Below are 12,644 nucleotides of genomic sequence, written 5' to 3' on the forward strand. Positions count from 1 at the left end.
AGAGAACAGATTACCCATATCTGTGAGGATTACATGAGAGACAGCAGTTTGGGCCTTTGTGCTGTTAAAGTGAAGCCTATTCTCTGCATCTGAATGGCAACATTTGAATATGAATAGACCGGATTTTAGATTGGTGTCACAGCCCTAAAAACGGACGATTTCTCTTTCACTTGTTTGGGGGCTGGTCTAAACATTTTGCTTTCTGCCACCTTGTCCTCTTTTTTCAGTAACTTTTTTTCTAAAAGAATAAACCAGATGCTCAGTGCCACTGTAAGGACAGACGCAGATATTGGCCGGCATTATACTTTCAAACGATGGATAGATTTCAACCCAAATGGCTTTAAAAACCCAACTGCAAATTGTACCACTTCAGGTCTTTTCAATGACAGTTTAAGCAGAAGGACACTTCTGAGGTGATAATTAGACTCGTTCCCCCTACAGTGTGGTTGCTTAGTGACTGGATTGTGAGAGAACAATATCAGAGACTGCTCTTATGACCTACAAGGACCACAGTTACTCCAGTAAGGACATTGAGATGATAAATAGCTTCCCAGGGACAAACTGTGAAAACGTAATGAGGGCCTCTAAATGAGGAGAAAAAGGCTTCAAAGAGATAACAGTGGAAAGGATAAACGGCTTCTTGGAAGCGATCTCATTCGCGAAGCCTAATGAACTCGGGTCGCCATACTGCCCTTGCTGCGTACTCAGCTACGAGAGGCAGCTATTTCTCTCTTTACAGCTACAGTTTCGCTGCAAGCACAGATAAACCCAGACCCCTCTCAAATCCTGCCAGAATCAGGGCACAAAGCACGTGGCGTGTGGCACAATACGTGCTTCTCCCCCCCCCCTCCGCATGCTCCAACCCCCACCCGGCAAAATGGATGTTCCATGCCACGCCGAATTATTGATGGTTTCCCAGAGATTAAAGCAACAGACACAACATATTTATTATATTCTCGTGAGCTGCTTTCCATTTACACTGAGCACCTCAGTGACCTACTGGGGCGACAGATTGTAAAAGCACTTTAGGGGGTTTACACTCTCTGCATTTCCTTTCTAATGCTATCTGCCCTTAGTGTGGACAAAATTGACACTCGTCACCCTCTGCGTCCAAGTTCTGCTATTTGTATTTGCACATCCGATCTTCAGTCCCTGATGATCTGAACCCCTGCATTTGAATGGCTGCAAGCCGCGCCCTGGGTCTACCTGAACATCTGTATTCACACATGTGACAATCCCATCACTTCTGTACAATGAGACCCTTTAAACATCCTTGTTTTGAAATATCTGCCTGGCCTCCCCCCCCCCCCCCCCCCCCCCCCTCCCCCCTCATATTTGGAACCTCCTCCAGCTCACAATCCTCTGAAATACCTGCGTTTCTCCAATTCTGTCCACTTGGTCATCCCCAATTATAACTGCTTCCCCCATTGGCGGCCATGCATTCAGCTACCTCGGCCCCAGGTACTGGAATTCCCTCCTTAAACCTACCCCATCCCTCTAACCTCACCTTCCTCCTTCAAGACACTCCTCAACACCTACCTCTTTGGCCAAGATTTTGGTCATGCGACCTAATATCACCGTACGTGACCCTGTGTCAATGTTTGATAATGCTCTTGTGAAGCACTTTGGGATGTTTTGTTGTGTTAAAGGCACAATATAAATATGCTGTTGTTGGTGTATCTGATTCGTTGAAAATTAGTTGCGCCTCACCCCAACCCCAGCAGCTGATTTCAGAACAATTATAAAACGCAGGGTTGTGGGCAGAAGAAGTTGACAACTTGGGCCTCAAATTCTGCCTGGAAACCAGGCTCATCTCTCAGCATATCTGCTGCTCTCTACACTTCTGGGGCCTCTGTTCCCGGGCGATGAGATGTTGTCAGAGTTGGAATTCAGCACTGTTTCCCTCCCTGCCGAACCAGTACTTCGGAAGGGGCGATCTGCTCGACAGTTTTGACCCCCCCCCCACCCTTTGCTCTAAGGATAAGCCAGGCCTCCCTTGTCAATTGCCTGGGGCAGCGCATTCAAAAGCAGGAGCTCAGTGTGAGGTACAAACACCAAGTCTCACCTCACTGTGGTACACTGTGTCGCAGCATTCCTGATAGTCGCCCAGCAGCCAAACGCTGGCTCCGACAGCAATGCTCCAACAGAACGTTGGCAGGACAGGCATGTGCAGTGATTTTACTCAGATTGTTTTGAGACAAGGTAAAATAATCTCTGCCTTTTAAAAATGTCTTAATGTGCACACAATGTGAAGCTAATCAGCAACTAAAAAGTGAAAGCTTGCATTTAGATAGCACTTCTCACACCCTCCCAGGTGCAGTGACTGATGTTTTCATAGAGAAAAGGGGGAGCCAGTTTGCATGCACAAACGCACAGACACAGACACGCACACACACAGACACGCACACACACACAGACTCGCACACACACAGACACGCACACACAGACACGCACACAAACACAGACATGCACACACACAGACACGTGCACACACACAGACATGCACACACACACACACAAACACACAGACATACACACAGACACAGACATGTACACACACAGACGCACGCACACAGGCACACAGACACACGCACACACACAGGCACGCGCACACACACAAAAACAGACACGCACACAAACACAGACACGCACACACACAGGCATGTGCACACACACAAAAACAGACACGCACACAAACACAGACACGCACACACACAGACACGCGCACACAGATACACACACACTGTCACGCACACACACAGACACGCATACACACAGACACACCCACACACACGCGCACACACACGCACGCACACACAAACACACAGACATGCACACACAGGCACGTATACACATACAGACACGCACACACAGACACGCACACACACACACACACACAGACATGCACACACACACACGTATACACACACAGACACACAGACATGTGCACACACACAGGCACACTGGTATGCGCACACACACAGGCACACAGATACGCGCACACACACAAACACACAGACATGCACACACACAGACATGCACACACACAGACACGTATACACACAGACATGCACACACACAGGCACACAGGTATTCGCACACACACAAACACACAGACATGCACACACACACAGACATGTACACACACAGACGCACACAGACACGCGCACACACAGTTCACTACCACTTTCTCAACGGCAATTAGGGATGGGCAATAAATGCTGACCTAGCCAGCGACGCCCACACACAGCCCTTGAATTAATTTCTTAAAACACAACAAGGTCACCCAAATCGCAAATGAGATGAATGACCATTTGATCTGTTTTGGTATTCTACAAGCACCAAACACCCCTGTGCTCACTGACACAAACTGACTCCAGACAGAGCTACGCCTAAAGTTTAAGGCTCTCGTCTCTATTTTCTGTCACCACTTGGCCTCACCCCTCCATGTCTCTGTCATCTCCTCCAGCCCCACAACCCCTCGAGACTTCTGCACTCATTGAATTCAGGCCACATGAGCACCCCCCCGATTGTAACAGCTCCACCATTGCGGGACGTGCTTTCAGCAGCCTGGACCCTCACCTCTGGGGTTCCGTCCTTACACCTCCCTGCCTCTCCACTTCTCCCTCTTCCTCCCATCCTCTCAGATGCTCCTTAACACCACCCGCTCTGTCTAAGCCTTTGACCATTTGCCCATGATATTTCCTTATGTGGTTCAGTGTCAAATTTTACTTCATAATGCTCCTGTCAAGCATCTTGGGATATCTTATTACATTTAAGATGCTATATAAATGCAAGCTGTTGCTGTGATTGGGTGAGGGCCAAACATTGGCCCAAACACCAAGTACTCCTCGGTCTTCATATTGTAATTATATATTTGCTTTGTTATGTAACAAGTTATAACGAAAATATTACTTGTGTTTATATATGGCTTTATCATCTAGGAATATCTCAAGACGCACACTTTGTAGTGCAGTCAAAACGCTGCAACGTAACCATTTGGAGCATATCGAAAGGTAGAAGAAATTATCTAATCTCTTCACTGGAAACCAGGATTACAAGGCAGTGCCAAGGTGCCCATGTGTCAGGTTGCCCATGCCGGGGATTAGGCCACGGGTGCCCTGCCCTTATGTGGTGGAGTGCAATGGGGCTCAGACACAGTAATTGGTAAGTTGAGGCGTTGGGAGGGGGTTGAGAGATTGGGGTGCCGTTTTTAAATGGCGGCCCGATCTCTTCCTGCACCGACAAGCTGAGCTCGTTAGTGCAGGAAATTAGTGTGGCCTTGGCGGGTGGCTCAGCATTTCTTGGCTATACCTGAGGGCATTAAAGAGTCAACCACATTGCTGTGGAACTGGAGTCATATGCAGGCCAGGCCAGGTAAGGACTGCAGATTTCCTTCCTTAAAGGACATTAGTGAACCAGCTGGGTTTTTAATGACAATCAACAATTATTTTCATGGTCACCATTAGAGTTTTAATTCCAGATTTTCATTGAAGTCAAATTTCGCCATCTGCCATGGTGGGATTCGAACCCGGGTCCCTGGAGCTTTACCCTGGGTCTCTGCATTACTAGACTGTGCAACAATACCACTCTGCCTCTGCCTCCTGTGCACCTTCAGAGGACAGGGACATGGGTGATATGGGAACCAGCAGAACCGACCAACACTAATGCTAAAAGAATGGAAAGAGTTTGCAAGAAATGGTCACAAGGGCTTAGTATATGTTCAAAATCCATTGGAAAGTGGTCCATTGCAAACTCAGAACACAAAGGAGATGATGAAGACCGGCAGCACCATAAGAATACATGCAGCCCTGTGTGGAGACAGACAGAAGGACAGTGCGTCCTGCTAGTGATAAATCCTCCTTATTGAGTGATACAATCAATGGTCTTCATCAGGGGAGTGTTCCAGAGGTCACGTTGTGATTTACAAACCTAGCCGACAGTTTCATCAAATTACACAAGTTGCGGATTGTCCAACCAATTCCAAGGGAATTAGATTACAAATAGGCTCAGAATACATAAGGCATTGTACAGACTTAGAGATGGGTTTTCGAGATAGCTATTTCATTCAAAGGACAAAATGCAACATGGCTTCCACAGGTCTGGAGTCAGCCTTTAACCCAGTGAGAAAACAAGTGTCATCTGAGTAAAGGTCTTCACTTCACTTTGTAAACTTGAAGCACAAAGTCTAGGTCCAGGAGCCACGACTGAACCACAATTGTCATGGATCTGTTAGTCCATTATCGAGCCTAGCCCAGACTAATAAACCATGTATGTTAGCTTCAATCAACACACAGTATCTTCCTGATCTAATAAAGGTTTGAGATTCAATCATTTTAAAAAATAAATTCCTTCTTTGTAGAAATTTGCCCAGATGTCATCAGGAATTTAGAGTCATGTTCTGTCGACTAACTGATTCTGCACGTCCCAGAAATTTTCCAAAGGCATCCCTCTATTGTTCACCCACAAAGCCCATCTCTCTCTCTCTCCCTCTGAATACTTCTGCGAGCCAGCATCTCAATTACATATTTATTTTCCCCATGGGTTCTCAGGGCAAGAGCCGACCTCTTTGGTCTTCTTTGGATATTGTTTAAGATGTTATCTCCAGAATGCTGAACATGATACAGTTCTTTGTGACCTCGTGTTTAATTTATTAAACAGTAAGTGGTGGAATGGGGCAGCCTCAGACTGCAGCTTGCTTGCGCAGTAATGCATCCCTCCATGAAGCCCAAGGACCTTCTTGGCGTAGCCATAATTAATCAAAACTAGGCAGCTGGGTGCAGCATTGTTGAATAGCAGTCTGGATTCCCAAGAACGTGGGAAAATTGAAGGGTCCATCAAATTGTATTGTTCCAAGGCCGGGCTGTATTTTTCTAATCTGCCCCTCAGTGGCTGAATTGAACAGTGTGCTCCCAGGCTTCCCGGCTGTACCCTGAGAATAGTCCATTGTTGCATTGCCAACTGAGTTCTTTTTTTTAAATTTAAGGATCAGGTGAAATGCCAAGGCCTGTGGCTTAGTAAGCCAGCAGACGTTTAAAAAAAAGGAAGATATCCAAATGAAGAGGTGATCATTATGCTAGGCTATGGATGAGCTTTCTCTGGCCTGCTCCTGGCTCTACCTTCATTGTACTATTCCCAGCTTGGGTCATGGTCAATACCTGCCCTCTCTGCAATGGTTAGAGTGCAGCTTTATAAAATATGAGCAATCAGTTTAGCATGACTGGAGAGGATTGATCAAAAGTAGTATCTTTAAACAACATATTGTGCTGGCAATCTAGAAAGAGTGGGGTCTTGTGGGGCAGTGGGTAGCGGCCCTGCCTCTGATCCAGAAGCTTCAGGTTCAAATCCCAACTAAGAACTTGATGGCCAAGGAAGGTAGGTTCATTACGCGGCCAAACATACTGAATGTCAACCTGCAAATCCTTCCAACACACCAATGGCTGGCGGTAAGAGCAGGAGAGACTCCAGGGAAGCCACGCTCAATGTGGAGTAGTGTCCAGTGACCTGTTCTAGGAATAACCAACAATGGAAACAGATGCAAGTCTGCCTTAGTGCACCACTAAGTGTGGGAAGAGAATTGGAATTTAGGAAGAGCCTTGAGGGAAATGTGCCAAGGAGCAACACAGACAGTGGAGCAAACCCAACAATCCAATTCGAACTTTGAGCACACGGCTCACGAAAGCAGTAAGCAATCACCCAGTGATAATTTCTAACCTAATGATGGCCCACACCAGGTAGCCCTAGTATCTGAGCCAGCCACCAGTTGAATGATTGCTAGCCAGATATGATAAGTCTCCAGTTATATGAAGCCCAATGTGGCCAGACAGGTCCAAGGGAATTGAAGTACTTAAGCTCTTACAAATAAATGCAGTTAGGTCAATTTGTTTCCACAAATCTTACACAATAAATCTAATGAAGTAGTGGGCAAAGAGTGATCAGTGCACTGACCTGCGTGTGGGCAGCACGGTAGCATTGTATGGGCAGCACGGTGGTTAGCACAATTGCTTCACAGCTCCAGGGTCCCAGGTTCGATTCCCCGCTGGGTCACTGTCTGTGCGGAGTCTGCATGTTCTCCCCGTGTGTGCGTGGGTTTCCTCCGGGTGCTCCGGTTTCCTCCCACAGTCCAAAGATGTGCAGGTTAGGTGGATTGGCCAAGCCAAATTGCCCTTTGTGTCCAAAATTGCCCTTAGTGCTGGGTGGGGTTGCTGGATTATGGGGATAGGGTGGAGGTGTGGACTTGAGTAGGGTGCTCTTTCCAAAGAGCCGGTGCAGACTCGATGGGCCGAATGGCCTCCTTCTGCACTGTAAATTCTATAATGGCTGACTTGTTCATTCCAGGCCAGGTTTAAATAATCAGCAGCTTGACTGGTTTCCCTCCGCTTGGGAGCTGGTCTCTCAGTTAATTAGTTATACACTTTAGTGTCAGTGGAGGGTGGTTTGCGGGGCGGGGGGGGGGGGAGCTTTAATAGTGCCTGTGCTATTGTGATAACAATATAGTCCACGAAATCAACAGCAGGCCAAATGCGATAGCAGAGCAAGTGCCAGCCCCTCATTCCCCATTCCACATGATGAAACTCAAAAGTGCCAGTGCTCGCAATAGCCAGGGACCACTCTCCATAAATGAAGCCACTGTGATCAGAAGCTTGAGACATTCCAACTTGGCAGCTTCTCTCCTGGCTGCTCTGCAATGCATCCGCTAAGAGAAAACCCTCTGGTACTATTCATCTCTTGTAAGCTTCACTATGAGCTTTCTTAACTTCTTCTTTCAGAGCACCTCGCTTCATCAGCCCCGAGAATCTGCTGGAGCTCACTCCCATTCCAAATCCTGTTTTACAAAGTTTCTCTGTAGCCACTGACATTGCGTGGCTTCCTCCTGGTAACTCATCCTCCTCCTCCTCCCCCCTCCTCCCCAACTACACTTTCTACCTTTCTGTGCAAAAACAGTTGACCTCCTTTGCCAATTTCTCTCATGGCATGGTGAGGACTTACTATAGGGAAAATTACAAACACAAGTGGTGCCGTGCCAATCTCCCGGCACCACATGGTGGCCAGCTTCTGGAGCAGCTTTGATCAGAGGCAAAACCTTCCCAATGGCCTGCAGAGATGGTTATGTATATTTTGCTTCTATTACAGAACGAGGATGAAATCCTATAAACTTTCGTGGCACGGTCCCGAATACTGTTCCCCTGATTAGAGCATTTCACTCCATCAGGCCGATTCCGACATTTGCCTTATATTGGGTGCCATCACAGAATCATTATAGAGGGAGGCCATTCAGCCCCTCGTTTCTGTGCACACTCACTGCAAGAGCACCTCTGGAGCGGTTCACTGGTGACCAACAGCAGCTTGCTGATCATTGTGGGGAGAATGGCATTTATGGCACCATGCTGACGTTTTATTTTAGCCCCAGTCATTAGCAACCATCTGAATTCAAAGCGCACACTGCTGTTGGTGAAGAACTTATTGATACAAAATAAAAGCTTCCCCACTGGACTTGAACAGACACTTGAGAAAGAATGAAAAACAAAGAGTGTCCACAAGGACATGGCGTTGGAGTGGCATTCCATCCACTCCTCCCTCTGGTGAGGGAGCTAGCACCAGGAGAGCGACAAAAGGTGTCTTTCTTCATGTAACCACGATTCTATAATTATCTTATCAAAATGCAACCTGGTTTTGTCGGAGCTCTCCCTTCTCAGAAGAACATCAGATTCACTTACTTGCGACCTGCACTTTTGCCTTCCGACTGACCAGTAGCCCTAAGCGGTTCTGGGCAGTGCAGTCATATTCACCCTCATCAGAGGAGCCGTCATCCCTCAGCTTCTGAAACTTGGTGATGTAGAGTGATCCATTGGCGAGCAGAGAGATGTGTTCACTATTTGACAACAGGACTCCATTCTTCCTCCATGACTTGCTGATGGGCTGCATTCCTTCCACTTGGCAGTGCAGTTTCAGAGGGTGAGCCTCCACTGCCACAACATCACTGGGTTCCAAGGTGAAAGTCAGCTCTGAGGAATGGCCTAACTCTGAAATAAAAAGGAACAAAACACACAATAGCATCATCTTCTCTCTAATTTCTTCCGTGTTTAGTTGCAATTACAGTGCACATTAAGCATAAATGCACTGAGCTTTTCTAAATTTAAGATTTAGAGCAAAGTTCACAATAATATTTGCAATCCAGCATGACGTGACCATTAAGGGGTCTGTCTATATGGTCATAACATCAAGCCTTTTGGCCGCTATACAAACTTTGAATCCATGTTCACATCAATCTGGATGCATTTCAAGTTGTTAGAACCAATTGCAACAGTCCCGCTGTCCCTCTGATAGAGTTTAATTACCTCAAACCATTATAATGAGCAAACCAGAGACTTATGACTCAGTCTCACATTGGCAGGGTAATTACAAGTTGTGCTATTGGGAAGGTTGAATCTAATTCTACTTGTAAGAGCCACAACTCATAGTTTCCATTTTTTCCCCTGATGCTTTTACCCACATAGAGGATACATGCCAGCAACTAGACTACGAGGAAGTGTGTATTGGTAAGGCTACTGCTCATGCTGAAACATTAACAACTACACATGCAATAAAATTAGAATTTTATTTTCCAATTAAGGGGCAATTTAGCATGGCTAATCCATCTACTCTGCACATTTTAGGGTTGTGGGATTGAGACCCATGTAGACACGGGGAGAATGTGCAAACTTCTCACGGACAGTGACCCCAGGCCGGGATCAAACCCGGGTCCTCGGCGCCGTGAGGCAGCAGTGCTAACCGCTGTGCCACCCATACATGCACTAAACAAACATTCAAACCCTCCACCACCAACAGACAGTGGCAGCCGTGTGTACCATCTACAAGGTGTACTGTAGTAACTCACCAAGGTTCCTTAGACAGCACCTTCCAAATCCACGATCACTACCACCTAGAAGGACGAGAGCAGCAGATACCTGGGAACCTCACCACCTGGAGGCTCCCCTCCAAGTCACTCACCATCACGACTTGGAAATATATCGCCATTCCTTCACTGTCACTGGGGCAACATCCTGGAACTCCCTTCCTAACAGCACAGTGGGTGTACCTACACCTCAAGGACTGCAGTGATACAAGAAGGCAACTCACCACCACCTTCTGAAGGGCAACTAGAGATGGGCAATAAATACTGGCCTAATCAGCGATGCCCACATCTTGTAAATGAATTAGAAAAAGTAACGGTATGCAATTGTATCTTTATGTATCAGATGAAACCTGCATAAGTCAAACTGTGTGCTTTACAAATGTGCATGAGTAACCACACAGATAGCATCTGAGTATATGGTTATCGGCACAGAAAAGGACATTAACTGTACAAGAGACTGCAACAGGTAACATTAAGTGCTGATAGGGCAGCACGGTGGAGCACTGGGTTAGCCCTGCTGCCTCACCGACGCTGAGGTCCCAGCTTCGATCCCGGCTCTGGGTCACTGTCCGTGTGGAGTTTGCACATTCTCCCCGTGTTTGTGTGGGTTTCGCCCCCACAACCCAAAAGATGTGCAGGCTAGGTGGATTGGCCATGCTAAATTGCCCCTTAATTGGGAAAAAAAGAATTGGATACTCTAAATTTTTAAAAAAACATTAAGTGCTGATGTTTGTACATGCACCGGTTGTAAGCATGATTCTGTACCTCTACCGTGGGCACAACTTGATATTTACCTGTGCAAGCACTGCTGGGTGTTCTCGGGCTACATGTAAGTTGTAGCATGAATCCTTATTGTCTTACATGCAGGGTCACAAGTGCACAAACAAACCTGCACAGCCACTATCATATATCCATACAATCTAGCAGCCTCCACAAAGTACAATCTCATGTATGTCTGGAAATGGACACAATCTAGCCTTCTCGGAAAACTTAAAGTGCATATTTAAAAACTGATTATAATGCGTTCAAGGGAATGTTTGACAACAAACGTCAAAAACTCATCATTCTATCACAAACATCCATCACTATCAAAACTAGAGTGATGTACAATCACACAGTTATGCAATAACTTTCTCTGCATTAAGTGCTGGAGCATTTGATGACAAGAAATACCCTGTACCTGGATCACAGTGGCCAAGGTTGTTCAATGACATCAGCTCTTCTAAACAGACAGTTAACTAAGGGGTGGCCTTAAGCAGCATTTTTGCATTCTTTCTGCCTGCACAAAGAACTTCCTCTTCCAATTAACGAGGCAAAATCTAATCTGTCCAACATTCCTCAGAAAGAAAACAGCCTCCACATTCTACTGGTTGTAATTGGAATCTCAGGGACTGCTTTCAATATTTACAGCATGCCTGATGTTTAAATCCCTTTGACGTAAGAGCGGGCGTTCCACTTGCAGTGCTGAAAGGCAAGAACTAGCTTTATCAAACAGTGAGGTTTCTACAATAAAGTCTGATGGATCTGACAGCGAGGTCCTACTTTCAGACAGGGTGTAAAGACAACTGAGTCGGTGTACTGCTGGTAATTGTGCAGATTGTATTAATGCTGCATAATCTGAGTTAATCTTCATCATCTTCCAATTTTAGCTTAAAATTGTTCAAATACGATAAGCAACAATGAACCAGAACCGTACGCGATATAACTGATTGTGGCTTACTACTGGGGGGGGGGGGGGGGGGCAGAAGAGTTTAATTTAATTTGCATACTTCAGCAAGCACTGAGCATATTGATATTGACCACATCTATGTTAACAAGGCCAATAAAGAGATACTGATATATAAACATTTTAACCTCCTAGGTGAGGGAAAGATCCCTAAATGATTTGTGTCCATGGCTGCTTCTCCTGGGATACACTTCTTTAAACTTCCTTCAGGGAATCTTTGCTCATCAACCTGGGAGAAATATCAATGCTGCAAAACGAAACTCACTCCTATTTTGTTACATGACCTGAGGTCCAGTATCCTCTTTTGTCCTCCAGGTTAGTTCTACATTCCCACCTCATCTAGAGTTTTGAAACTTGCATTATGTTTCCTCTTTGCCGTCATTAGTGCTGTCTCAGTTTTCAAAACCTCTGTTACGTGTTTGGGGTTTGCATCATCTGGTTTCTGCTTCAAGTGGTATTTTTGTGCAGAGGATGCCAACTGAAACAAAAACTTGATTTTCTGTATGGTCATTTTCCAAATGTTGCACGACTCCTTTTCCAAAGTGTGCAGTTAATTGGGCAGCAGTGCTGAAAGATTCTGCGATGTAGCACACTGATGGCCCAGCGTTTAACCCGCCTATTTCACTAGAATTGCCACTTGAGAACAGGAACCACATTGTTGCATTCTGGCCAGTGACAATAAAAAATGGTTTGGATACGACTGACAGTGTATGTGATGTAAGGGTTTTGAAATGTTAGAATGTGCAACATTATTTGAGCTAATTGGATCTGACCCGTCTAAGCCAGATAAATCTGCATTTTGGGGTTGGCACGGTGGCGCAGTGGTTAGCACTGCTGCCTCATGGCGCCAAGGACCCGGGTTCAATCCCAGGCCCCGGTCACTGTCCGTGTGGATTTTCATATTCTCCCCGTATCTGGGTGGGTCTCACCCCCACAGCCCAAAAATGCGCAGGGTAGGTGCATTGGCCACGCTAAATTGCCCCTTAATTGGGGGGAAAAAATCCATCTTTTGGTATACTGGTG

General features: G+C 46.2%; 1 protein-coding gene across 1 annotated transcript in view; it reads right to left on the minus strand.

Moving 5' to 3' along the window:
* igdcc3 (immunoglobulin superfamily, DCC subclass, member 3) overlaps positions 1-12,644 on the minus strand; it is a 183,913-nt gene that overhangs the window by 164,810 nt on the left and 6,459 nt on the right. Inside the window, exon 2 of the mRNA XM_072470586.1 lies at positions 8,718-9,023. Coding sequence (XP_072326687.1) covers positions 8,718-9,023 — 306 coding nt within the window. The remainder of the gene's footprint in view (positions 1-8,717; positions 9,024-12,644) is intronic.

The sequence above is a fragment of the Scyliorhinus torazame genome, chromosome 12, assembly GCF_047496885.1.
Source record: "Scyliorhinus torazame isolate Kashiwa2021f chromosome 12, sScyTor2.1, whole genome shotgun sequence".
In the NCBI taxonomy this organism is placed as follows: domain Eukaryota; kingdom Metazoa; phylum Chordata; class Chondrichthyes; order Carcharhiniformes; family Scyliorhinidae; genus Scyliorhinus; species Scyliorhinus torazame.